The sequence below is a fragment of the Rhinolophus hipposideros genome, assembly GCF_964194185.1.
Source record: "Rhinolophus hipposideros genome assembly, chromosome: 22".
Classification (NCBI taxonomy): Eukaryota; Metazoa; Chordata; class Mammalia; order Chiroptera; family Rhinolophidae; genus Rhinolophus; species Rhinolophus hipposideros.
In genome coordinates this window covers 23,105,575-23,133,066 of record NC_138068.1, presented here as the reverse complement: position 1 = coordinate 23,133,066, position 27,492 = coordinate 23,105,575, and the positions used below count along the sequence as shown (strand labels likewise).

General features: G+C 47.9%; 1 protein-coding gene across 5 annotated transcripts; it reads right to left on the bottom strand.

Moving 5' to 3' along the window:
• Window positions 1–11,653: 11,653 nt before the first annotated feature.
• Window positions 11,654–18,768, bottom strand: NRSN2 (neurensin 2). 5 transcript variants are annotated; one of them, XM_081034058.1, is made up of 4 exons: window positions 18,690–18,768; window positions 18,372–18,408; window positions 15,453–15,647; window positions 11,654–13,767 (listed from the first exon to the last, which is right to left on the bottom strand). In XM_081034058.1, the coding sequence occupies exons 3-4, from the start codon at window positions 15,636–15,638 to the stop codon at window positions 13,342–13,344; spliced, it is 612 nt and encodes a 203-aa protein (XP_080890184.1). In that variant the 5' UTR covers window positions 15,639–15,647; window positions 18,372–18,408; window positions 18,690–18,768; the 3' UTR covers window positions 11,654–13,341. The 5 variants fall into 5 exon arrangements, with proteins under 5 accessions (XP_080890184.1, XP_080890185.1, XP_080890186.1 ...); XM_081034059.1 differs by lacking the exon at window positions 18,690–18,768 and adding an exon at window positions 16,004–16,165 and having other exon boundaries at window positions 18,372–18,396; XM_081034060.1 differs by lacking the exons at window positions 18,372–18,408; window positions 18,690–18,768 and adding exons at window positions 16,004–16,165; window positions 17,527–17,599.
• Window positions 18,769–27,492: the final 8,724 nt, after the last annotated feature.

The window sequence follows — 27,492 nt, the reverse complement described above, 5'->3', positions numbered from 1 at the left end:
CCTTCCTTCCTGCCTCCTGCAAGTTCTGAAGCCACTGGGGCCAGAGAAGGAAAGGACTTGTGTGTGTTCAACCCAGGCCACTTCCCAGCCCTTTCTTTTCTGAGAAAAGCTTGAGGGTGGGGTGGCAACTAGGAGGGGGGTGCTGAGGTGTTCAACCAGCAGCCAGTTACATCAGAAGACTTGTGCAAGGCGCCCTCCTGGGTCAGGCACAGAGCCCTGCCCCATCCCCCCACTCCCATGCTGCTCTCCTGGGGTGCCAGAGTGAGGACTGTTAGGTCTTGGGGACACTAACCCAGGCCTGGCCCTCAGAGTGTGGCCTGGGGGAGGGGCAGGGGAGGAAGGGGAGCTTTGGGGGCAAGTGTTGCTCATCTGCCTGGGGTTGGAACTTTAGGCTGGAATGTGTCCTTGAGGAGTCCAGAGCCAAGCCACCCACTCAGTCCTTCCCTGGAGAATGAAGACTGGACACTGGACACTGACTGAGCCCTGACCCTTGACTCTGGTCGTAGAGTGAGCCCTATCCCCTGACTTTGGACTCCAGCTGAACTCTGACCTGAAACCTGGACATAGCCTGATCGAGGCCTGATAACTGCCCCTTCCCATGGCTAAATCCTGACCTTGGCCCCAAACGGAGCACTGACTGGGCACCCACTTTTTCCCATGCTGATGCCTGACCTAAAAATTCCAGCTTCTGACTGAATTACAATCCTGCAGACACATTTAGCTCTATCCATTACTCTTGACCCCAGCCCCCAGGTAAACCCTGGCCTCCGGCCTGGTCAGAAATACTCTCTGAAGAGTCAGGAGAGCTGTGCTTAGGCACAGGCATCAAGAGCTTAGCGCCTGCTAGTCTCCCTTCTGGTCGTTTTCCCCTCACCCAGATTGATGATGGCTAAGGGGCTAGGTGGAACTGGGGGCCCCAAGGAGCTGTCTTCTAACCAGCCCAACACTGTGACTTAGCAAGATGAGGGCTGGATGTGGAGTCAGGCAGGCCCAGTGGGGGTGGACCAGGCAGTGCTGAGTCAGGGCAGAGAGAAGAGAGGACAGTCTCTCTGAGGTTAGAGCTGCAGGTGGGATGTGGGGAGGCCACAGGTCGGCAAATGGTGCTGCCTGTGGCCAGCCAGGACCATGAAGCTAAAGCAGCCCAGCCCAAGTCCTATCCACCTGCATCGACCCACCTATTACCCATTTTCCGTCATTCATCCATGCTCTCTTCCAGAACATCCTGTTCTTTCCCTTCAAAGTACATATTATAATCTAGAATTATATATATATTTAATTATATGTGATTATTATATGCTAACATATAATAATTACATATATTATACATGTATATGTCTGTCTCCGTTACTAAACTGTAAGCTCCCTTAGGGCAGGTGCCTGCCGGTTTGGCTCACCATTATACCTCCAGCTTCTCATATAGTTTCGGGCAGTGTGTAAGTGCTCAGTAAATAGTACTTGAATGGATAAAATCCCTCCACCTATTAATTCACCCCTCATTCATCCATTTACCACTCACCCAAAACCTATTTCCCACCTTCTACCCATTCAATTTTCTCCTACCATCTCCCCACTCTTTATCGACCCTCCACTCAACCATCATCCATCCACCACCTATATATCTTTCCAGCATCAGTCAAACCATTTATATTTCATTCATTCGTTCAACAAATAGTTATAGGGTACCTGCTACTTGCTAGGCACAGTTCTAAAGGCTGAGGATACTGCAGTGAAAATAACAGACAAAAACAATGCTTACACCCCAGTACAAAGACAATATGCAGGAAATAACATAATAAATATTTAAATTATAGAACATGTTAGAGAGTGATAGGTGTTAGAGGGAAAAGTAAAAAAAAGTGGAAGGGTGAGTAAAGAGGCTGGGAGGGGGACAGGGGAATCAGGCAGAGGCCTTAGCAAGTAGGGTGTTTTGGTGGATACCGTGAGAGTCTCTGGAGGGCAACATGTTCAGGCAGGGGGAATGGACTATGCAAAGGCCAAGGGGACACTTGACTGGTGTGCTGGCCAAGCGGGTCAGTGTGGCTGGAGTGGAGCAAGTGAGGGGGGTGGTGGTAGATGAGGACAAAGAAGTAAGGGGGATCCTCGCCATCGGGAGCTTTGGAGGCTTTGAAAGGACCCTGGGGAGAAGGGAGAAGGTGTTGCAATAATTCTGTTGAGAAATTCCCGTGGCTCAGAGCAGGGCAGTGGTTGTGCAGGTGGTGAGATAGGACTGGATTCTGGGTACAGTTAGAGTGTGGAAATAACAGGACTGCTGATGTTTCAGATGTGGAGTGTGCGAGAAAGGGAAGTGTCAAGGGTGCCTCCAAGGTGTCTTGGCCTGAACAACTCCAAGCAGGAAGCTGCCATCAAATGAGATGAGCAAAGCGTTTGGGGGAAGACCAGAGGTTCAGCGTTGGCGGTGCTGAGTGTGAGGTGACTTTTAGATGTGCGAGGGGAGACACTGGGTAGGCAGGTGTGGTGTGTGCTGGAGCTCAGGGGAGAGGTCTGGGCTGAAGGTATGGAACTGAAGTCGTGGGCATGAGACTGATGCCAGCACCAGGGACTGAGTCCTGCGCCATTCCCACAGGAAGGGCTGGGAGAAGCAAAGGAGTGGCCATGAGGTAGGAAAGCCAGGAGAGTGTGGCGGCCTGGATGCCAAGTGAAGAGGGAAGGCGGAGTAAGAAGCAAGAAGTGGTCAACAGTGTCAAAGCTGTTGTCCAGTCCCAAAGAGGAGGACTGAGAACTGGGCATTGGACTTAGACGCTCAGTGACTTTCACAAGAGCAGTTTCCCTGGGGTTGGGTGAGCAGGTAGAATTGTGATTGAAATGGATTTAAGAGAGAAGAGGAATTAAAGATAGTGAGTACAGACAATTTTGCAAAGACCTTTGCTGCAAAGGGAAGCAAAATAAATGGGTGGTAGCTGTGGGGAGGGTGGTACCATCAAACGAAGGCTGTTAGCTTAAGAGCTATCCATCTACCATTTATCCATTAATTCATTCAGCCACCATCCACCTGTCTATCCACCATTCACCATTCATCTACCTGAATATCTAATCCCCATCTCTAAGCTAAGAAATCTGCCCTGAACTCCTACACCTTACCAATTCCCATGCTAGGTACTGGGGTCGGGGTGGAGAACAAGAAATGGAGAACCGGGGGTGGGGGGTGGGAGATGAGGGTAAGGGGGATCAAATGTATGGTGAGGGAAGGAGAACTGACTCTGGGTGGTGAACACTCAGTGGGATTTATAGATGATGTAATACAGAATTGTACACCTGAAATCTATGCAATTTCACTAACAATTGTCAGCCCAATAAATTAAAAAAAGAAAGAAATGGAGAACCAAGAATCTGACATATAGTAGATACTCAATGTAAGTGAATTGAATGAATAAAAGAGCAAGAACACACAGCGTCTGCCCTCCAGGTGCTTGGTCTAGCAGTAGGACACAGAATACCAGAGCTAAGGGCATTGTCTGGGTGTCATCTAGTACTAACCATTGAAGGGAAGCGTCTTGCCTGACGCCACACAATAGGTTAGCAATGGAGCCAGGAATCCTACCTGGGCCTCAGTGTTGGTAGACAGGTTTTTTCTCTTCCAGGATGTTCTGTCCAGGGGGACAGAATTTAGCTGGGGACAGGGATTATGTAGGAATATAGTACTTTTAAGAGGACAGATTTTTAAACTATTTTTTTTGTTTATATTTTGGCTCAAAATTCAAAAGGTACAGGGATGGAACTTGAAAAATCTCCCTCCCAAACCTGTCTTCAACCCCCATTCATTTTTCTGGGGGCAACCAATTTTCTTGTGTTTTCTTTAAGACATAAATTATGACTTTATTTTCCCCTTTTCACACACAGAGGGGAGGATATGTGCAGTCCTTCAGATTCTCCCCCCTTCCTATTTAATAATTTGTTCTGGGAATTATTCCACATCAGCTCAGAAAGACCTTCCTGATTTTTTTTTTTTTTTTACAGCTTTGTAGTACTCCATTGTAAGGATGTACTGGTTTATTGAAATTATCCCTTGTCCATGAACATTTCATTATTTCCAGTCTTTTGCTGTAACAAACAATGCTGCAGTGTTTATACATGGGAAGTAGAGAGAAACCTTGAGCTCATTTCCTAGAAACAGAATTACTAAGTCAAAAGTCTGTGCATTTGCACTTTCGATGGAAGTTTCTGGATGGTCCTCCGTTCATATTGTGCCAATCTACCTCCTGCTAGCAGAGCATATGAATGCCACAACTTCACAGCAGAGCGCGTTACCCATGGTTTTGATCTTCCCCAATCTGATTCAGAAAAGCGACTGTGTCTTCATGCAGTTTTTATATGTTTTTCTAGTTCTGACCTTTCCTATGAATCTTTTCCTATTTTACAGCCACAAAGGCAGATATCAGGAAGAGGAACTTCTCAAGGTCAGAGCCTCCTAGGCTGCCTTGGTGGGCAGCGAGTGTTCCATTTTAGGAGGTGATTCAGCGGAGGTAAGAGGAGGCCAGGTGCGGGGCCTGGCAGGGGCTATGCTTCTGAGAACAGTCTCAACTCCCTCTGCTTCCTCTGTTCTAGGCTCCCCGCTCCTCCCAGATATGCCCATGGGCTGTCACCCCCCATCTCTGCACCCCGAAAAGCTCTCCCAGCGTTCCCGCCCCTTCCGTTCCATTTCTCTCTTCCTGCCTTTTAAAGCTTCCTTGGCCCCCGGCTTCAGCAAGGCTGGGCTAAGGTGACATCCTGCGCTCGTATTTGGCCTCTCAATACACCAAGGAAAATGTTTGAATCTTAGGCTGTTTCCACTAGTCTGGCGCTTAGTGATCCTGAAGCCACATCCCCTCGTTTGGGTCAACATACGGAGTGTGTATGCCTACGGGCATATATTGGTGTAGAGATTCCCAGCGGGAATTCCCTCCCGTTCTTGGATATTTTTTTCGCTTTTCCGTTCCGGAATCCCGAGAAAGGTTGGTCGGGAAATCGGGAAAATCGGGAAAATCGGCTCCTTGAACCCAGGTGGCTGGTTGTATCGGCTGTCACTTTGTGGGAACAATTCATCCATTCATCGAGGAGAACAGAAAACAGTTTATATCTCGGGAATGGGAAAGCGAAAAAATTCCTGAGAATGGGCAGGAATTTCCGCCTGGAAAGGCTATATTGGTGTGTAAACGCTCGGATATGTGTCTGGGTGGCAGCCTGAAATAAAGGAAAAAATGGCCTGTTCTGGAGCCAGGACAGACCTGGGCTTGAACCCCTGATCAGCGGCTGATCAGCAGTGTGACCTTGGGCCAGTCAGCCACCTTCTGTGAGCGTCAGGTCTCTTGTCTATAAAGTTGGAACGATCATCAAGGAGCTGAGTCCTCTCCTTCCACTCCCACCTTGCTCCCTCCATTCCGGCCACACTCCCGTTTCTGTAGTCGTTGAACAAGCCGTGGCCCTTTCTGTTCCATCTGCCTGGAACTTTTCTCACATCTTTCCAAACTCCTTCTCCTCTTCCAGGTCTCAGGTCAAATGGCACCTCCTCTGAAGGCCCTTCCTGAAGAGTCATTCCCCCACCCCCATCCCTGCAGTCTGTCTCTAATCCATAACTCTCTTATTTTATTCACAGCACTTGTCAAGGTTAGAAACGATCTCGTTTATGGACTAGATTGCTTATTGTCTGTCCTTCCTGCCCAACCTAGAAAGTAAGATCCCTGAGGGTTCTTACGTTGCTGTATCCCTAGGTCTAGCACGGAGCCCAGTACCTATTAGGCGTTCGATTAATTGTTGAACGAATGAATGAAAGTTCTCAGCACAATGCCTGACATGTACTAAAGCTCACAACTGCTGGTTGTTATTATTATATAAAGGCCAGTGACTATCATTGTTTATAAGGAATGAACAACTTTACTCGGCAATTCTTAACAGCAAATATTTGAGTCCTGTGTGATGAAGTGTCATGGGAGAAACAGGGCTATGAGACCCCGTGGATTCTCTTGAGAAATAGACGATCGAGCTGGGAAGACAAGGACCATGAGGAAATAATTATGACATAGTGACATCATGAGGCATTGAGTTATTCCCACAACAAGACTTAAGGTGAGTATTATTGCCCCAATTTTTAGATTAGAAACTGGGACTCAGAGAGGCTGACATGCCTAAGGTCACCCAGCTGGTCAGTGTGGCTCCAAAGCACTTAGCACAGTGCCTGCGCCAGCGTGGGGGCTTAGTGGCCAAAGTGTCATTTGCATGTCTGTCTGGACTTCCCAGGGGCACTTCTGGTGCTTGGAATACAAGGTGTGTGCCTGGATACCCCCCACACACCTGGGCACTAGGGAATAGCTTTGGGCTGCATGCGTTCCTCATAAGTCTGGGGATCCTGGTGGAGAGGTCTGTGCAGAGGGGCACCGGGGCTTTCTCTGCTGGGAGGTTTTTACCCATGAGAGTAAAACCTCTGTACCTGTCTGTACCTTTGCTGGTACAGGTCTGGGCTGAGGAGGCTTTGTGCTGTGATTGCAAGAAGCAGCTTTGCCATAGAGCAGTCCTGGGAAAGGGAAGAAGGCGGCTGTACTTGTGCTCATGAGGACAACCAGGCCGTTTGGGCAAGCACGCGCACGCGCGTGGTTGCGTGTGTGTGTGTGTGTGCGTGTGTGTGTGTGCACCATTTCAGAGCAGGCACTTAAGAACTGTGGAGAAGATAAATTCACACCCTTCCTCTTTTCATCATTAATATATTACCCTTTCCTTCATTTGCTTACTCACTCAGGGCCTCCAGGGTCAGGATGGGCTGGTGCTGCTGACAATCCTACTCCCTCCCTCTCCTCCTCCCCACTCTCCAAATCCCCCTCACAAGCATGCACCTGCTGGGTGCCCATTAGATGCCAAGTCTTGGCAGCACTTTCCCTGCCAAACCCAGTCCGCGGACCCTTCCCAGGTACACACCCCAGTGGACATACTGTTTTCCTCCCTCCTTCTCCCTGCCCTGACCACATGTCCTGGGCCAGATGCTTATGAAATCCTATGAGTTCTTCCATCATCAGGCTCCTGATGGCCTGGTGCCCCGGGCGTGGCTTTGAGTCATGTGCTCTGGGGCTCAGTGAGGCTGAGACAGGAAGCTCACAGCCCCTGGTGGTGCCAACCCAGGCTGACTTGGAGTGGGGCCAGTCACTGATCTCATCACCACACATCCGTGGGGCACACCTGTGAACAGATATGTGAGGATGTGGTCTGAAACAGGACGTGATATGTTCAAGGTCACAGGGAATGTCAATGTGGGAATCCAACCGTGGCATAGCTCATGACCACAACTGCACAGCAGTGGAGACAGGCTCGACTTCCTAATATCACAGGACCAACATTTGAAGGCCAGCTATTTACAAGCTGTATGACCTTGGGCAAGCCACTTCACTTCTGTTAGTCTGTCTTTACTTACTTATACCTAGTAGATGCTCAAGAGACGTAGCTTCTAAAAAATCAAGATCAGAGTAAGTACAAATACACACTGAGTCAGAATGTCTATGGACATCCATGATCATAATAATTTACATGCCTGTTGGTGCACACATGAATGTATATTGATGTGCACCCATACACGTGACACGCTTATTCAAGGACTTGTGTATGGGCCCATGAATTACTGTGGATGCATGTGTCTGTGACGTCATTTGGGCTGATTATTTTTCTGATAATGCATACCATTTTTAGGATTGTCTTTCAGAGGATTTTCTGAACACTTGTCTTGGGCAGGAATTGGTGTTTGTCTGGGTAGACGTGCATATGCTTGCCTGGGTCTGCATGGTCCTGGGTGAGGGGTTATTCATACGACCCCATTCTTGATCAGCTTGGTTAGTTGGTAGAATCTGTGGGGATTGGGGCTACTTCTGCAACTATGGATGCCACAGGTATAGGGCATTCTGGACCTGGACTGTTTGGGTTCACATCTCACCTGTACAATCTTGTGCAGAATGCTTAAACACTGTGCTCAATTTCCTTCTCTATAAATTGGAGATAATGGTAACCACATTATGGTGGTATGAGGATTAATTTATGGAAAGCACTGAGTACAGGGCCTGGCACAGACAAGTGCTACACGTGTCACTCTCTGAATCTACCTGCGTCTGTCTTCTGTGATATGACGAGCACTCACTCTATTACAGCACTCACTCTATTATATCGCCATTGTCTGTCTACAAAACTGTCCCATCCACTAGACTGTGAGTCCCTCGAGGGCAGGATCATGTCTGAGTCATTCTTAATTATAACCTGCACATTGCCTGCTAATTCTGCTTTCTCCTCCTTCATAACAATAGCTGGCATTTATTGGGCACTTCTATGTGCCAGGTACTGTGTTAAAGCTCCTTAGATCTTCAAACAATCCCAAGAGATTGGTATCCTTCTGGTCCTATTTTAGAGACAAAGAAACTGAGACTCAGAGAGGTTAAGAAATTGCCCAGGTTCACACACTGACAGACTGCCTCATTCTCAGCCTGCTCTCTACGTAAGATTTAGAACAAAGATCTTGGGGCATGAATGTTACAGAACATCTGTCTCTTGGACTCCCCACAGCTGGCTTTCTCTCCACTTCCCACTACCACGTGCCCCATCTCATCCTGGGGCATCTCAGCTCCCTGCCCAGGCACAGCACCCCCAGAGGCCAGGCAGTGTCCCCAGATCACCCTTTCTTTGGTCCAGTTGGGGGCGAGGTAGAGTCGCTCCTCTGAGGCTGGGTTTGAGAAATAACTTAGGCCCCTGGGTCAGCAGGGTTGAGGGAAAATATGCAAGACTCAGCAGGAGGCAGGGACAGCCTCTGGGTATTGTGCGGTGGGTGCTCAGGCTCTGGGATAAAAAGGTGTGCACAGAAGGTGAAAACCCACCCCTCCTCAGCCCCCCTCACTCTCCCAGTTCTCCCCACCTCAGAGAGAAGAGGAAATGCTGGAGGGAGGAAAAACAGCTTCCCTCCGAGGTAGGGGAAAGCTGTCAAACTGCTGAGCTGCCACAACTTTGAAGGACCACTAGAGGGCGCCCTCAGGCAGCTATAGTCTATGTCTGTTTAGTGCCACCACGCGTGCCTTGGGTCTCCAGGAGCTACCAAGGCCCAAGGTGGTGTGCATTCTGCTGTTGTTGGGTGGAGCACCCTATAAATGTCAATTAGGTCAAGTTGTGTGGTAGTGTTGTTCAACTCTTCCCTACCTTTACTGATTTTCTGTCTACTTTTTTTGAGAAAGAGTATTGAAGTCTATTCCAATGGCCTGGAAACTCGGGGGAAGTCAGCTGGGGCAATTGTAGGGCTCTTCTCATTCAATTATTTCCTGATCCATTCTTTGGTTCTTTCAGATGGGAGAGTAAACCTGATTCCTGTTTGTCATGCAGGGTCCCAGCTCCCGTTCCCCACACAAGAACGCAGGATATGGTGAGGCCAAAAAGGAACACCCACGGAGCCATGGATAGGGGAGTCACACCACTATGTTCTTGCTGGCGGCTGGGTTGGAGACGCAGGAAGCCGGAGCCACACGATGTGCAATCTGCCACCCGCTTCTCTGCCAACCAACCAACCCCCTAGCGTAGCCACAGGCAGTTATATTAGTGGCTAATGGCTCACTGGTAACAGCTGTTGGCCACCCAGCCACAGCGGATAGCCATCTGATTACAGCTGATGGCCATCTAATAACCGAGCCAGCACCTTTCCACGTGAGGCCGAGAGCCTGGAAACTGCTCTCTGGGACTCTGTCCCCACACTGTTACTCCAGGAAAAATGTTTTTTTTTAATTATTTAGATTTATAGAAGAGTTGCAAAGATAATACAGAATTCCTACATATCCTTCAGCTTTGTCTCTTTAGTCTCCTTTAATCAGTGACAGTTTCTGGGCCTTTTCTTGTCTTTCATGACCTTGACACTTTTGAAGAGTGGTGGTCAGATATTTTGTAACGTGTCTTTCAGTTTGGGTCTTCCCATGATTAGGCTGAAGTTGTGGATTTGATGTTGGGGGGACCGCATGCAGGTGAAGTGTGCTTCTCATCATATCATTGCAGGGGTCCACACCATCCACCAGACTTGTTACTGGTGACGCTGACTCTGGTCATGGGGTAAGGTAGCACCTGACAGATTTCTCCACTGTGAAAACCTCCACATGACCTCTCCACACTATTTGTTGGGAGCCATTTGCTAAGTCTAGCTCACCCTGAAGGAAACAGGAACTAAGCCTCACTTCCTGGAGGGCGGAACATCAAAGAATTTGTGGACACATGTTAAGGCCACCAGTAAAATTAATAAATATTTGAAGGGGAAATAGTTTGAGATTATGCAAATACCCTCTTTCACCTGAAAGTTTCCTCAAGTATTTTAGTGTTCACAGGTGTGTTTTGCTTGCAGCAATTATTACTGTAGTGTGCTAAGGGCAATTTTTCTATTTCTCTCAATCCTTCTGTACGTATTAATTGAAATTCCTCTTTAAGGAAGGTCTGCCCCTTCTCCCCCATTTATTAAACGTATTCTAGCAATTGTATTATTTTTTAAATGTAAAATTAATTCTATTTTCAAATATAATACAGTCACACCGTTTGAAATTCAAAATGGATGAAAGAACATTTGGTACAAGTCTCCTTCCCACCCCTGTCCCCAGCCACCCTGTCCCCAGTCTCTTCCCCAAAGCAACGAAAAGCAATAGAGATTTTACGCACATATAAGCAAGGTGCAGAAATCTTCTTTTCATACAAATGGTTTCAAAGTATTCATAGTGTTCTGCACCTTGCACTTTTTCACCTCACAATGTAACTTGGAGATCTGTCTAAATCAGTACATAAAGAGCTTTCTCATTCGTTTACATAGTAGTCCAGTGTGTAACTGTACCATGCATGATTTATTAACTAGCCCCCTATCAGAGAACATTTAGATTCCCAAATGTTTTCTGTCACAAACAATGCTGCTGTGTTCCAACATGCAGAATTGAACCTACAGATATACCCGCACTGAGGGAGGGATCAAAGGGCATGTGTGTTTTCCATTTTTATATTGCCACATTGCCTCTCTTGTGGGTGCCACCAATTTACAGCCTGTTTCCTAAGGCTGCTGTACAAAGCCCCATCAACACATGGCTTCCGACAACAATTCCTTCTCTCACAGTTCTGGAGGCTAGAAGTTGGGAGGATTTGGGCTTTTACTCTGAGTGAGGTGGCCGCCATGGGAGGGGTTCCGAGCAGAAGAGGGACACGAGCTAACATGTTATAACAGGATCTATCTGCCCTGTAAAGATCAGACTTGGGGGTGGGGGTGGGGGTAGAAAAGCAGAAAGCAGGGAGACCAGGGAGAAGCTGGTGCAATTACCCAGATGAGATGTGACAGTGGGCCAGGCCGGGTAGCTAGCTGTGAGGTTGGCAAGAAGTGGTTGGATACAGGATGTATTTCCAAGGTTTTGACAGGACTTGTTGATGGATTCAGGCTGTGAGGAAAGAGAGGAGTCAAGGACAACTCCAAGGTTTTTGGCTAGAGCAGCCGGAGGCTGGAGCTGCCATTCTCTGTGGTGTGGACAGAACATGGGGTCTATAAAGCACTGAGAACAGGGCCTGGGCCCTGGTAAGTACCAATAGGAATTAACTGTTCTTATTGTCCTGGAAAAGATCCCAATTTTGGCTCCAGTTCCCTCCCCAAACCCCCCACCACCCCTCCCCACCATCCGCCCCTTCCTTCTCAGGGATGAGGGCAGCAGATTGTCAAGATGGCTGAGAAATTTCCTTCCCATCAGGCTAGCATTTTAATTCACCCCCCAGGAAACCTAGGTAAGTGGCTTCAGTTCTCTGACCATCAGTTATCTCTTAGGTAAAATGAAGATAATAACCTCCTTTCTTTTGAGAAGCATATGAAAAATTATGGATTCAAGTTCCCAGCACACCATAGGTACTCATTCCAGTAGCAGTCTCTTTCCTCCCTACTCATACGCAGGGGTCAGGAAGAAAAGAAGAAAAGTCAGTATCCATCCCAGCTGTTTATTGAAAGGGAAGGTGGGATGGAAGGGGTGCAGGATGGGGAGGTGCCCAGGGGCACAAGGGCAGTAGGACCTGGGGAGGACAAAGGACTCCCCGCCAGGAGGCCCCTCAAGGCTGGCGGTGAGATTGAGTAGGGAGGGTAGGGGCGGGGCCATAAGCGTCTCTCTCCAGCTGTCTTGGAACTCCCCCTATTGGCAGAGAACAGAGATGATGCGTTACCTGTGGATAATGGTTTCTAGGTGGGGGACTTGGAGGGACAAAGACATCCCAGTTCTCCTGCCCTCCGGCTCTTAGAGACTATTTAAATGCATGTCCAAAGTATTTTCTGAGCCACCTGGAACCATTAGGACTCCAGCAAAGCTCTCTGGGCCCAGCCTGTCCCCAACCCCTGGAAGTCCCCTGGAAGCCAGGAAGGTGTGGGGACCCTGCTCCAGCTGTTGAACAAGAGCTGGCCCAGGAGTCTGAGGGTGTGGGTCAGAGTTCCTGCAGACTGCCAGCCTCCCTCAGCCACCTCATCTGTACCCTGGGGCTAGTAATAGCCCAGGATGGGGTGGACAGAGCAGCTCTGATGCCGAAATGCATGTAGAAAACATACTCTAGAGCAGGGGTGTCCAAATTGCGGCCGGCGGGCCAACTGCGGCCCATGATCCATTGTTAATTGGCCCACAGCAAATTCCAAAAATATATTTAGTTTACTTAAATAAACCAGGTGAGGGAATACGTATTTCACCTCGAGTGAGTGGCCCGGCTGTTTGTGTATTTTACCGCATATGGCCCTTGGTGAAAACCATTGAAAAAAGTTTGGACACCCTTGCTCTAGAGGGTAAATGTTTTCATACCATCCTGGACAGAAATTCCAGTATCTTTCACCCATCCTGATGCATCCTGGTACAGCTGAGAGGGAGGGGTCAGTGGATGAGAATGACCCCACTACCCCATTGCCCTCATCTTTGCCTATAGAGTGTAATACATCCTAGGGAGAATTTAAAAAACTCATGGAACTCGAGAATCTGGTCCAAACCCCTTATAGTACAGAGGCAGAAACTGGTGATCTGAAAGGGTAAGGGGCTTGGCCATGGTCACACATTGGAAAGAGTGGGGACAGGTTGAGGGAAATGCTTTCTGTCCCTGGAGGGTCTGGGGATGGAGGGGTGGGTGGGAAGTGTTGGGTGGACTTGAGGAAGGTTGGCATCTTGGATGAGTTGAGGCCCTACCCCCTGAGAATGAGCACACAGATGTGAGCCTGACTTTCTGAAGTAGAGTTGAGCCTTCTGGGGGCTGAGACAGAAGGGTCCCTGTTGAAAGGGCGAAGTTAAGGAGACAGTGGGAGGGTGGGCTGTTGTGGGGAGGAGGAAGCCTCCAGACTCCAGGGCTGGTGCCTCCTCTGGTCATGTAGACAGCTCAAGAGTCCCGCTTGGGCTGGATGGTCTGCACAGAAGATTGCCCAAAGGGGCTGGCAGGCGGTGAGAACCAAGACTGGCCGCTGACATCGTGGAAGATGGGGGACAGCTGCTGCTCTGACTCATCCCCGAAGACCTCCACATGACCATCAGCTTCAGTGTCCAAGGGTTCTGCCTTGATGTCCTGACTCAGCCAGCCAGTCATGGCCCAGAACAGGCAGATGGCCAGCAAGACCCCGGCTGCCACACAGAGTGCTGTGCCTGCCAGGCGGCAGGTGCCTAGGGCCTGGTTGTAGTCGGCTGCCCGCTGATCCAAAACCAGGAACTCGCCCTCTCCAATACCCTCCAGCTTGGGGGGCACCGCATAGCCAGTGGTCAGGGCTGCCACACCCAGCAGCAGAAGCAGGGTCCCCAAGGACAGGCTGATCTGGAAAGGGACAGATAGATTGGAAGGCAGTCAGGGTCACCCAGAGGCCCCAAGCCAAGGGGTCACCATGGATCCAAACTGAACTCAAAGGCAACCTCTTCATCCAACTTTAAGAGATGTGAGCCATAGCACACACCTGCTAGGCTCTGACAAGGGGCACACACTGTCATGTTCTGTTTGGAATCTTGAGACCTCTTGATTAATTTCCCTCCCAGCTCCCACCTAGCAGTGGGTTTCTCCTGCCAACTTTGAGTCGCCCCTTCATCATTATATGGTCCCATCTCATCCCCCTGTGCCATCTACCCTCTGTCTTTATCTCTCTGTTGGGTTAACTCCTATATGTCCCTCAGATCTCATCTCAGACCTCACCTCCTCAGGGAAGCTTTCCAGGATGTCCCTGAACGTGGTCAAATCCCCTGCTCTACACTCACACAAATGCTGTGCCCGTTCATTCTTCTGTGCACTCATGTTGGTGCACACTGGGACATGTACTTTGGTTACTATGTAAGTGATGTCTGCCTACACCACCAGACGGAGAGCCGAGAGAGCCATGAGAGCAGAGACTGTCTGTTTTGGCTGACTAGGTGTCTTCCACGACTAGCATGGTGCTGGTACAGAGTAGTAGCTGGGTGAATATTTGCAGAATGACTAAATAAACCACAGCTAGAAGCTCCTCAAGGACAGGGACCATGTGTTCTTCAATACAATTCTGTGTCCCAAGAGCCTGGCACTCTGCCTGGCATTAGGAAGATGCTTAAAAGTTTAAATACATACTGACTTTTTCCTGGAAGTCACCCTAGGCACAGAGTACATTTCGTTTCCCAGCAACCTCTACATAGCTGGCCTGATGTTGTACGTTAATTTTGCAGATTGACACCAATCCTTCCCACCAGAGTCAAGCCCTTTGAAAGCAGAGGGGAGGCACTCTCTGCCTCAGTCTTCCTACAGTGTTCATCAGAGCTATGCCCATTGTAGGGACTCGGCTCACGGCCACCTCCATACCTTTACCCACGCAATGTGCCCTAACTGACCATTCCCCCTGGTAGGAACATCACCTGTTTGTCTCACGTCTTCCACTGCCCTGGCAATAGTACCCCAACATATCATTGTGACGCACAATAAGATTAAAATGGGATGAACCCCGCTTCCTGCCGGTCAGCATATACCATCCTTTTGGCCACAATAATTAGTTCAGGGCTGGGCAAGTGACCCAATCAGAGCCAATGCAATCTTTTCTAGGACTTCTAGAAAGAAAAAGCATTGTTTCTTTTCTGAATGAAATGCTAGAGGAAATTCTGATTTCCCTTGGGTGGTGTGGAGTGGAAGACTGAGGGTCAGCATAGTAACAGCCATTTGGGGAACATGTGGGGAAAGCCTGAAGCTCACAGAAGCTGGAAGGGTTGGGTACCATGGGAAGCCTGAAGACCAAGAGAAATCTTGAGTCCTTAGTGTGATGGTTTGAAGTGCTAGACTGAACTTTGCCTGAAGGCACACAACCTCTGGTCTCTTCTATAACATGAGCAATATTTTCCCTTTATGGTTGGAGCTCATCTGAGTTGGGTTTTCTGTTGCTTGATTGTGCAAGACTCCTAACTGCGACATCTTCCCTTTTCTTTCTATCCGCTCATCCATCTTCTCCCTGAAGCCACAGGAAATCACCCGAGTTGCTCCTCCTCTGGCCTTACCTTCCAGCACAGTGAGGGCCAGGGCCGGCGGGGGCACAGAACCGGGGGCCCCTCAGGGTCATCACCAAGGGTGGTACTTGCACAGTCCTCATAGAAGAGGTGCAAATAGGAGCGGACCCCATACCACTTGCCATCTTCCACATTGGGGCCACGGCTACAGCCACAGGAACGGTCACAGCTCGGCATCGTGGATCCCTGTTGGGTAGGCAAGGTGCAGTGGACAGAGGGAGGGGTCAGTGGGAGCTGTCCATGGTGACCCTCCCAGGCCCCTGAATCTTTGTGCCCCATACATTTCTCCTCTGATTTAAGATACCATGTTTCCCCGAAAATAAGACCTAAGCAGAAAATAAGCCCTAGCATGATTTTTCAGGAGGACAACCCTGAACATAAGCCCTAATGCATCTTTTGGAGCAAAAATTAACATAAAACCCGGTCTTATTTCCAGGGAAACACGGTACCTCACACTCCGCACAGTTTAGCCTTCTGGAACCCCACCTGGCTTTCTTTAGTACATTGCGAATGTCAACGCACTGAAGTGCTTAGCCCAGTACCTGGCAATTGTAGGTGTCAATAAATGTGTGTGTTTACTCGGGAGGCCACCTGGTGTCAGGGACTGTGAGCCTCACTGTCTGGACTGGAATCCCAGAGCCACCACTTCCTGGCTGTGTGACTTAGACAAGTGCTCTCGCCTTTCTAAGCCTCAGTTTCATCACCTGTAACACAAGGTTAAGGGTTATAACTGCTTTGTACAATTATGGTGTCTGGTGCCAAGAAATGGTAGCTGTTGTGATTATTATTACTGTAACTTTTTCATTATTATTTTTATCCTGAATTTTTCGAGCCCCATGTCTGGAGTGAGAGGTCCTCATCCCCATCTTCTTTCAAAAATCTCCCCCCTTTCAGGGTATTCTTGCGGGTAACTGTCCTGGCTGACATTCGTCCAATCAGGCAGAGCTCCCCAAACTGCAAGACCCTAAAATATCCCTCCCTAGGGCTGCTCCTCAGGAGGCAACAACTTCCAAGTACCAAGGAATCCTGACTCCACAGGAGGTGAAAGTCAGGGGCCCTCGGGATTAGGGACTCTTAGGCTCAAAGGCGGTTAGGTTTCTAGAAAAACCTGTCTAAGAAGCCCTCTCTTCACAAATGGAGGCACTGAGGCCTTGCGAATGGAAGGTACGTGTGTATCCACACACAAGTAGGACTAGAATCAGGGGATGGGAGCAGTGCTGGGGAAGGACTGGTGTCTGCCCTCCTTAACCCCATGATGACCCTCAACCCCTCTGAGCAGCTGCAAACAAAATAAAGCAATGCGCTGACACTGAAGGGGAAGACAAACTTCCAGCCCCCTCTCATTTCCAATCAGACATAGCCCTCAACTCCCTGTGGAGAGAAACCCACCAGCACACACACACATACCCCAACCAGAAGGCACAGATAGACAGACGCACATACACACATACACCTGTGAAACACACAACACAGACACACAAACACCAGTCATACGGACAGATACACATATGTTACACAGAGACACACGCAGATAGATATGCACAGCACAGAGAAACACACACAAACACACATAAACACACAGATATACACACAGCACAGACACACACCCATAGACACACGCACACACACACGGATAGCCACAGGGTGTTGGGGGTGATTCTTGGAACCCCCACGGACCCACACAAGCCACAGGAGGGCTGTAGTTAAAGCCTGTCCATAAATCGTAGCTCTCCACAGCCCTCACCCACAACTCAGGGGGGAAAAAAAGAAAAAAAAATTGATAGAGAATGAGAAAAGGCAGAGATCAAAAGCGAAGGCGGAAAGCTGGGGGCAAGAAGTCTGGAGAGGGAAGGCAGGGCGGGGCTCTGAGGAGAAGCTGCCAGTACAGGAACCGCCCCAGGCTGAGGAGCTCGCGAGCCCGGGTGGGAGAATGGGTGGGGCCGGTGGGGCTGTCTGAGTTAGTGCAGCGACCATTCATTAAAGACCCTAGGGGAGGGGGCTCAGGGTTGGTTGGCCTGAGTTAGCTCCTCCCCTGCAACTCACTGTCGTCCTCCCCCATACATACATAATCGCTCAATCCTGCCGGCCCTGGTGAAGGAAGGTGACCTTGACGCTGCCTCCCCTTCGGCCCGGCCCCTCCCCCTCCCATTCTAGTGTTGCAGGGAGGCGGTCTGAAGGTCTGGCTGTCTGGAGGAGGGAGGAGGTGATGCTAAGGAGCTGGAGCGCGTACCCGGGATGAAGGTTGCCATAGGAACCTCTGGGGAGTTGTCCCTAGGCGGGAGGGGGGAGGAGCTCGGTAGGAAGCGAGCGGGAAGAGGAGGGGGCTCCAGGGTCCTAGCGGGAAGACTGCGGCGGAGGAGGCGCGCGGGCACGGTGACAGGCGCGAGGGCCTGAAGATGAAAGGCATCTCTCGCCTTTGAGCAGCCTCACTCAGTTCTCCTTCCTAGACCCCCAGACCCGCCCACTCCAGTGTCCCGCGCTGCCCAGGCCGGGAGAAGGGGCGCCCTCCTGGAGGGCGAGGACAGGAAAATCAGGCCAATTCCCCCGCCCCCGACCACCAGTTCCCTCGTAGCCATTAACTACATCCTTTCCCCTAGAGGGAAACTGAGGCAGAGGGGGAGGAATGGGGTTTTAGTAGGGGTGGGTGGGAGTCTTGTCCTTTGAAGATTCCGCCCAGCCTATCACCCCTGAGTGGTCTTGGGGCGATGGGGCTGGTGCGATCTCTGCCTCTTGCTACTTCCCTGGGACCCCAACTCCCCAAACCCGAGGCACACCAAGGCGTGGGCACCGCCGTCTCGCCTGGGGCGGGACACGGCTGGGACTGGGGATGCAGGCAGGGTGGGGGATCTCCGGAACCCCGGAAAGGACGGGATGGGTGTCGGGCCGCCTGAGGAGCAGGGTTGAGCTCACCTCTCTGCCTGCTGTCTCTGCCGAGCCGGAGCAGGAGCTGGAGAGCGAGCAGAGCAAAAGCAGGTTGGGTCGCGCCTGCGCCGCAGTCGGGGGCGGGGGTGATACCGGGTGGGAGGGGGGCCCCCCGCCCCAAGGGCTGGCTCTGCGGATTGCGGACCCCTGCAAGATCGGGAGCCCCTGTTCCCTTCCAGAGTTCCTTTCTGTTTCTGAGACTGCAGGCCCCTCGCGGAGACCCCACCCCCTCCCTGGACCCCACCCCCTCCCGCAGTCCCTCAAACTCCTCATCCGGGTCCTCCCATAGCCCCCTCAGTGTCCCACCTCTCTTATTGAAGCCCTTGTCCTCGCTGAAGCCTTCATTTCCTCACTGTATTCTCAGTCCTCGACCAGGGTTTGCCTTCCCCTCATGTAGCCCCGACCCCAGTATAAAAAGGCTCATCTCTTCGCTAAGCCCCAACGCTCTTCACAGACTCCCATCTCTCACCTTTTCTCTGAGCCCCCACCCGTCGTTGAGCCTGGCCTTTCTCTCAGTGGGTTCCTAGCAGGAAGTCCCTTCCTTATTATATCATGGCCCCTTATCTCTCACCGGAAGACTTCACCTTCTCACTGAGTCCCCCATCCTCTCTCCATTCTCTTTTCCTCTTTGAGCTCTTACTCCCTTGCTAAGGATCTGCCCCCCACCTCCCCTATCTAGAAAAGGGAGTTGGGGTTGGGCAGGAGGTGTTGAGAGAGAAGCTTCCTCTTCCCTTGGAAGAAGCCAATGAGACAGTCTATCTTGTTCTCTCTCCCTACCTACCACTACTTCTGCCTTGGGCAGTGTGTGCCTGTGACCCATCTACCTGGAAAGCCAGCCTTGCCAGGCAGCTGCATCTGTTTCTTTCCTTGTCATGTGCTCACAGCCTTGGTTTTGTCCCCCAGTTGCTGTGTGGTCTTGAGAAAGTTTTCACACCTCTCTGAGCTTCATCAGGCACCACTGCACAAACATGCATTCATTCTGTCTCTCCTTGTGCTAGGGTCTGGGACACAGGGATGAATAAATTATGTGAGATGGGGCCACATCTTTTTCATTCACTATTGTGTCCCTGAGCCTCACGTAGAGCTTGACATTGAGTAGGCAGCTCAATAAATGTTTCCTGAACACAGACTAATAATAATAGCAAATATATGGTGCTCATTATGTGGAAAGGCTTGTCTAAGTGCTTTATATTTACTACTTACTCATTTAACTGTGTGTGTATGAGAGAGAGAGCGATGGGAGTGGGGGAATGGGAGGAATTCCTGGAGCTCAAAACTATAGGCCTCTAGTGGTGACAGGAGATCAGCTGGAGAGGAAAGCATATGTGAGCCCATTCAGGGCCTCAGAAGCCAAAGTAAGGAGTTTGGACTTCAACCCAAGAGAAGCGGGGAGCCATGGAAGGGTTGTAAAGAGGGGAGGGATGTGATCTGATTTGCACTCTGAAAAGATCCCTCTGGCTGCTGATCACTCAGGAGAACAGATAGAAAACTCCAGAGTGGCAGCAGAGAGGCCAGTGAGGAGGCTGCAGATCAGAGATGACAATGTCTTGCCTAGTGGGCTGACCAAGAAATGGAGGGGGTCAAGAGATGTTAGGAGCTAAAACGAACTACTACCAGGATAACAAAAGATTGGAGACAACCTGTGGCAGTTTTAAACATGGCTACAAATGCTACAAATCAGGTGGGCTCTCTGTACATTCTCTGTGTTTCTTGGCAGATCACTGCTCCAACCAACAGAGAATGGTGGTGATGCCCTGACTTCCAAGGCTAGGATTTAAAAGGACATGCACTTCCCTGGGAGCTCTAGTGCTTGGACATCTGAGGTGCCACGCAAGAAGTCTGTCTCCCTTGAGGCTGCCATGCTGTGAGGAAACCAATATCATGGAGAGCCCACTTGGCCTTTGAGTCATTCCAGTTCAGTCATCAGATAATCAAGTGAAGAAGCAACTAGCTGATTCCAGCCCACTGGCGCTGGAATCAGCTTCAGCTCTGATGATATTGGAAAGGGGATGGATAAGGTTCTGGAGGCGATGGGAAGGGATGAGGTCAAATGGATGAGAGGGTGGGCTGGCCTTGAGCCAGCACAAAAGAAACCAGTGTCCTCTGCTGCATAACAAAGTCCCATCCTGGAGTGGGAGGGGAGGGTGGCCACTAAGAAGAGATAAAGTGTGGTGGTTGTGAGGTGAACTCTGGAGTCAAACAGACCCAGGTTTGAATCTTTGTTCTGCCACTCATTGATTACATGATTTAAGTGTTCTGAGCCTCAGTTTCCCTACCTGTAAAATAGAGATATTAGTAGTTGTCTGTCAGAGGGATTATAAGAGTGAAATGAGATGTGCATATAAGACCAAAGCACATGGAATGGAGTCAGAACTCAATAAAGTATTGCTGTTACTACTATTAATGTTACGTTAATTTATAGGTGAGGAGAGTAGGAAACAGTGACAAACACCTGATTAATCGAATGCTCTTAAGAAAAACAACAGACATTATCTATAAAGAAAGAGGAAGACTTTGGTTCAACAGGAGGCTTAAAAAGTGTGGTGAAGGAGACACAAAAGGCCGAGTATTGTATGACTCCATATGTATGCATACATACATATTCATGTGTGTATATACATATGTGTGTGTGCGTATACACAGAGAGAGAGAGAGAGAGAGAGAGAGACAAAAAAAGTATACACATTTTAAGAAAGGAAAAAACTATTAAAATTGTATTGTAATAATATACACTGATAACAAAAGATGAACACAAGTCACATTTGACTTCTGCAATTACAAGAGGTGTTCAAAGTGGTTACCATCAGCGTAATTTTAATACAGTTCTGACCAATGAGCTATGAGTAGAATGATGCACGTCACTTCTGGGCCAAAGTGTCTGTTCTGGTTGCAATTGCTGCATAACAAACCAACCCAAAACGTAGTAACTTAAAACACCAACAATCATTATTTTGCTCACAAATCTGCAATTTGGACTGGCTCAAGTCTGCCCCACTTATCATCAGCTCGGGTGAGTTGACTGTAGATTGGAAAGGTGGTCTCCAAGATGTCTTGCTCATATGACTGGCAAGTTGGTAATGGCTGTTAGGTGGAAGCTCAGCTGGGGCCGAGGGCCAGGGGCCTCACTTCTTCACGTGGCACTCCATAGTTTCTCAAGCTTCCTCACAGCCTAGTGGCTGGCTGGATTTGAAGAATAAGTACCCCAGGAAAGCGGAGGTGAGAGCTGCAAGTTTCTCAAGGCCAGAGTCTAGAAACTGGTACAGTGTCACTTCTACTCTATTCTGTTGGTCACAGAGGTCAGATTCAAGAGGAAGAGACCTAATCCCCAACTTTCAGTAGGAGAAATGTCAAATAATTTGGGGGCCATGTTTTAGAACTGCCAGAGCATTTAGGAGCTGGTACATGACCCTACAGTTATCTTTTCTCCTGCCATGCCAATTGTGGAGACGACCTGTTCACATGATAGTGTCAGAAGACGGAAGTAGACTGGATTGCTGAGTTGCTGAGGGGAGGACAGCTAGACAGCTGCTCTGGACAGTCACAATATCAGAATATGTTTCAGTAAGAAATAAACCTGTCAATTTGCTGATATTTCAGAGTTATTCTGTTACTGTGTCACAATCTAGCCTACCTTTACTGATAAGGAAATTGGTACCAGTAGTAGGTTTTTTAGGTTATCTATGTAATCAAAACCAAAATATGTGGCAGTACCTTAGTGGTTGGGACAGCAGGCAGGAAAGTTGACAGTCCTTGTTATACAAAAGGAAAACATTTGGTAAAAGTTTCATTGTAGTAACTTGAGAAGGAGACTATAAGGACATCTTTGGCGGCATTTGTCCAAATATTCAAGAGAGATGGACTCAGAAAAGAACTGGCTGGTTTGCAAACAGAAATAAAAGGAAATAGAATTCAGAAATTTAGGTCCTTGCAGAAGTGGGAAAGTCCAATGCCTCTAGACACCAAATAGAAAGAAATGAGCTTTTTAAATGTGCTGAACACAGTAAAATCTATTAATTCATTAAAATGTTCCAGGGCAAAGATTAAGTTAAGGGTATGGCCTTCACACCCATTTAAAAAACTTCTCTTTTGATTAAAGTATCTCAGGCAAAAGTCTATTGAGGTAAGAGAGTATTGGATGAAAAATACTCTTGGATAAAATGATTCAGGGCTAAGATCATATTAGGAGTGTGGCTTTACCCCTTATTATTCCTGATAGCTGCCTTTAAATTCAGAGAGCTCTTTGGGGGTAGGAAAGCAAAGAAATAAAGCAAACCTAAGCACTATGTGTTGAAACATATTGTGAGTGTGGTTTCAGTACATGAAACTGGCTGGAGTCAAATGGATAAGAAGCCTAAGTTTTTAAGAAAACTGTTCTGCCAAAGAAATCACAAGTCTGGTAAAAAGCCCTGATTGTTTGAATTTTGAAATGATCCTAAGTACCTACATCCATTATCATAGCTATTATTTAAAAAAAAAGCAAAACCAGAGAATAACAAGTATTGGTGAGGATGTGGAGAAATTGGAACCCTTGTGCAATGTTGGTAAGAAAATAAAATGGTGCAGCTGCTGGCAATTCCTTGAAAAATTAAAAATAGAATTACCATATGATCCAGCAATTCCATTTCTGGGTATATACTTAAAAGAACTGAAAGCAGGGTATCTTGAAGAGGTATTTGTACACTATGTTTATTGCAGCATTATTCACAATAGTTAATGTGGAAGCAGCCCAAGTATCATCAATGGATGAATGGATTAGCAAAATGTGGTACGGACATACAATGGAATATTACTTAGCCTTAAAAAGGAAGGAAATTCTGAGATATGCTGTAACATGAATGAAACTTGAAGACATTATGTTAAGTGAAATAAGACAAAACAACAAATGTAAATTGCACTTATATGAGGTACCTAGAGTAGTCAAAATCATAGAAACAGAAAGTAGAATGGTGTTTGCCAGGGGCTAGGGAGAGTGGGGAATGAGGCGTTATTATTCAATGGGTACAGAGTCTCAGTTTTGCAAGATGAAAAGAGTTCTGGAGATGGATGGTGGTGGTGGTTATACAACAATAAGAATACTCAATGCTATTGAGCTGTACACCTAAAAATGGTCAAGATTGTATATTTTATGTTATGTGTATTTACCACAATTTTTTTTAAGTATCAAAATGTTAAAAAAAAAAAAAAAAAGATCCTAGGGTCCCCAACAGTTTATAGGCAGGAAGTGGACCAAAAAAGCTGTGGGCCTCCCAAGGATCATGAGGTAGCTCTGGGCCTTTTTGCCTTCCAGTCCATTCCTTGCTTGTTCCCTGCTCTGCAGAGCAGACACCTGGAGGCTGCATTTCCCAGCCATCCTGGTCAACTGGCCTCCAGCTGAGCTCTGCCAAGGGGAAAAGGCAAGACAGGAGGTTGGCAGGAGAAAGAGAGAAGCTGCAGTTTTTCTGCCCTTCTACCTCTGCTTCTCTAGCCTATCCTGACTGATAAAACCACCTCATCTGAAGTAGTGGCCCCTCGTCACACTTTATCCCCTTCACCACATGACATTATTATATATTTCTTTGTTTATTTGTTGTATGTATGTTTCCATCCACTAGAGTATAAGCTCCATGAAGGAAGGGACTATGTCTGTTTTGCTCACTGAAGAATCCCCAATCCTCAAAGCAGTACCTGGCACAGAGTGGGCACTCTCAGTAAAGATTTGTTGAAAGAATCAACAAATTTAGCTGTCGAATCAAACACACCGGAAAAGAAGTAAAGCTCTATTGAGTGCCTGACAGGTATTCATAATCTGCAATAAAAGCCAGAGAAGCCAGGAAACTTCTTTAAGTCACACAGCAAATCTTCCACTGACTTCAAACCCAGGACTCCTTCCATTCTGGGTTGGTATCCAGGTCTCCAAAGAGATTCTTGGTCTAAGACTTTTTGGGAGGAGAAAAAGCAGAACTTGACATTCATTTGGCTATCAGGAAATCCTGAAAACAACTCAGGGAGAGAAACTGGGTTGCTAAGAAACCTCTGAGGATTGGGAGAGGGTGGGCATCTATTGCCAGGCAACCTAGGAAAAGCTAGACAGGCAGGTTTGAGCTATAAGCACTTTTCTCCCACCTTTTTGCAGGCTCCTACAATACCAGGCTGGGTGTACTCTTAAAGACTTCTAGTCCAACCACCTAACTGTACAGACGGGGAAACTGAGGCCTCAAAAGGTGAGGTGATTAGTCCCAAGTCCCTCCAATTTTTCGACAAGAGCAAAAACAAATGACGTGGGAGGGCATTGTCATGGAGAGTGGTCTGGCATGGCTGAGGCAGAGTTGTAGGGTAGAGATGGTAGCTGAAGAAGAATCTATAAAACAGTAAAGAAGTCAATTGCAAAAGGCCTTGAATGCCAGGCCAAGAACTTTAGACTTTATCCAGAAGGTAATGAGGAGCTACCAAAAGGTTTTCAGTGGTGGTCAGATTTGCGTTATCAAAAGCCTCTTCAGGCTACAGTGTGGAGACTCCGGAGAAAGACCAAATGCCTTCAAGCCCCTCATGCTCTTGCCAATCTATCTCCTCTCTCCCCACCACCCTCTCCAGCCATAACCAACTTCTCTCCATGTCAGCCTCTCTTACCAAGTCTTCCCACTTGCTGTAACTAGTGTCTGGGAAGTGTTTCCTTCCCCTGAATCTGCCTCATCCTACTGTTCTAGTTACAATTGCTGCCCGCAAACTCAGTAGTGTGAATAACCTCCATTTCATTATGCTCAGAGACACTGTGGGTCAGGAATTCAGACAAGGCAAGAAGGGATGGCTTGTCTCTGCTCCATGATGGCTGAGCCTCAGATGGAAAGACACTGCAACACCTGGGAGTGACTTGAATGACAGGGGGCTGGAATCACTTGGAGGGTTCTTCGCCCAGGTATTTGGCCCCTGGTCAGGTGTCTACATTCCTGGAGCACCTACCTGTGGCCTCTCCACGTATCTTGGGCTTCTTCACCACATGATGGTTTTAGAGTTGTTGGGCTTCTTACATGATGGTTCAGTGTACTTAGCCTTGGAACTCTACAGCATCATTCTGCTGTATCCTGTTGGTTACAAGTGAATCACGAAGGCCAGCCCAGATTCAAGGGGAATGACGTTTATTGAAGGAATGTCAAAGATATTATAGCCATGTTCTAAAACCACATCTTACTGAGATCTCACACCTTAAACATTACCTCCTCCAGAAAGTGATCTGACCGCACCCTGCTGTATGTCTGGATTAAGTGCCTCTTGTGTTCCCCTAGTCCCACTGTCCATCTCCATCAGTGCATTTCTATCCTCGTGTTTGTATGTCTTTCTAGGATGGACCACACCTGTCTTTTTCACCTTAGTATGCCCAGAGTCTAACAAAAGCAGACCCTTAATAAACATTTATTGAATGTGTGAGTGAATGAGCGACTAACTGAACCAAGGCGTGGAGTCCAATGCAGATGTCATTCCTTCCTTATGAAGCCGCCATACTAATTGGGAAGATAGATGCAAAATAAAAACTACCTGTGACAAATACCAGATAGTGATAAATGCTAATAAGAAAAGTAAAGCAAAGTAAGGGGATAGCATAAGAGGGATGGTGATATTTTCTGTGAATATTTGGGAAGACCTTTTTGAGGTAGTGACATTGTAGCTGAGACTTGAAGGAAGTGAGGGAGTGAGTCACGTGAACACCTGAGAGAAGAGCAATTCAAGCAGTGTGAACAGCATGTGCAAAGGGCTTGAGGTGGGTGTGTGCTTGGCAGTGTTGAGGAACAGCAAGAAGCCAGTATAGCTGGAGTATGGTGAGAGAAGGAAAAAGTAGTACAGAGGAGTCCCAACGTGGGCCACAGACAGACCAGATCACATAGGGCTTTGGAGGATATGCTGAAGACTTTGGCATTTATTCTGAATGAGATGGGGACCGTTGGAGAGTTTTGAGCAGAGGCAAGACATGGTCTGATTTATAGTTTAATCAGATCCCTCTGGCTGCTGTACGGACAATAAGACTGTAAGCAGGGCAAAAGAGAAAGCAACGGGTCCAGTGAGGAGGTTGGTACGAGCTCCCAGGCAAAAGATGTTGCCAGGACCAGGGGGTAGTAATGGAAGAGGTGAGAAGTGACGGGAAGAGGTGAGAAATGAAGGGAAGGTAGAGCCAAAGGATATGAAGCTATGAGGAAGAGAAAAGTCAATGGAGAGGTTTTGGGCCTTTTACTAATATGAGATGTGAAGATGTGGGGTTGGGGAGCAAGCTTGGGAGCAAGCTTGGGAGCACTGTGGAAACGAGAATTCCTTTTTAGACATGTCAAGTTCAAGGTGCCAATTACCCTGTTTCCCTGAAAATAAGACCTAGCCTGACAATCAGCTCTCATGCATCTTTTGGAGCAAAAACTAATATAAGACCTGGTATTATTATATTATATTACATTATATTATATTATGTTATTATATTAAAGACCTGGTCTTATATTATAGTAAAATAAGACTAGGACTTAATTTTTGTTCTAAAAGTCGCATTAGAGCAGATGGTCTGGCTAGGTCTTATTTTCAGGTTAACATGGTAGATATCCCAATGGAGATAACAAGAAAACAGCTAGACACAGAAGTGTGGTAATGTGATAGAGACATAGACCTAAGAATCCACAGCTAAGATAAGCAGAATTCTAAGATGGCTCCCAAGATTCTCACTCTTTGGTGTGCATGCCTAACATAAGCCCCTTCCCCAGTGTGGGCAAGACCAGTGAGTGTGATGGGTATCATTCTGGTAATTAGGTTACATTATATGGTAAAGGTCAAGGGATTTTGCAGATGTGACGTGGGTCCCAAATTAGGTGATTTTTAATCAAAAGAGAGATTTTCCTAGGTGGGCCTGATCGAATCAAGCAAGTCATTTAAAAAAGAGCCTTTCCGGGGCGGCCAGTTAGCTCAGTTTGTTAGAGAGTGGTGGTAATAATACCAAGGTTGACGGTTTGATCCCCGCATGGGCCACTGTGAGCTGCGTCGTCCCTAAAATAAATAAAATCCACACAACATATTTATTTATTTATTTATTTATTTATTTATTTATTTATTTATTTATTTTTAACACAACATATTTAAAAAGAAAAAATTTAAAAAGAGCCTT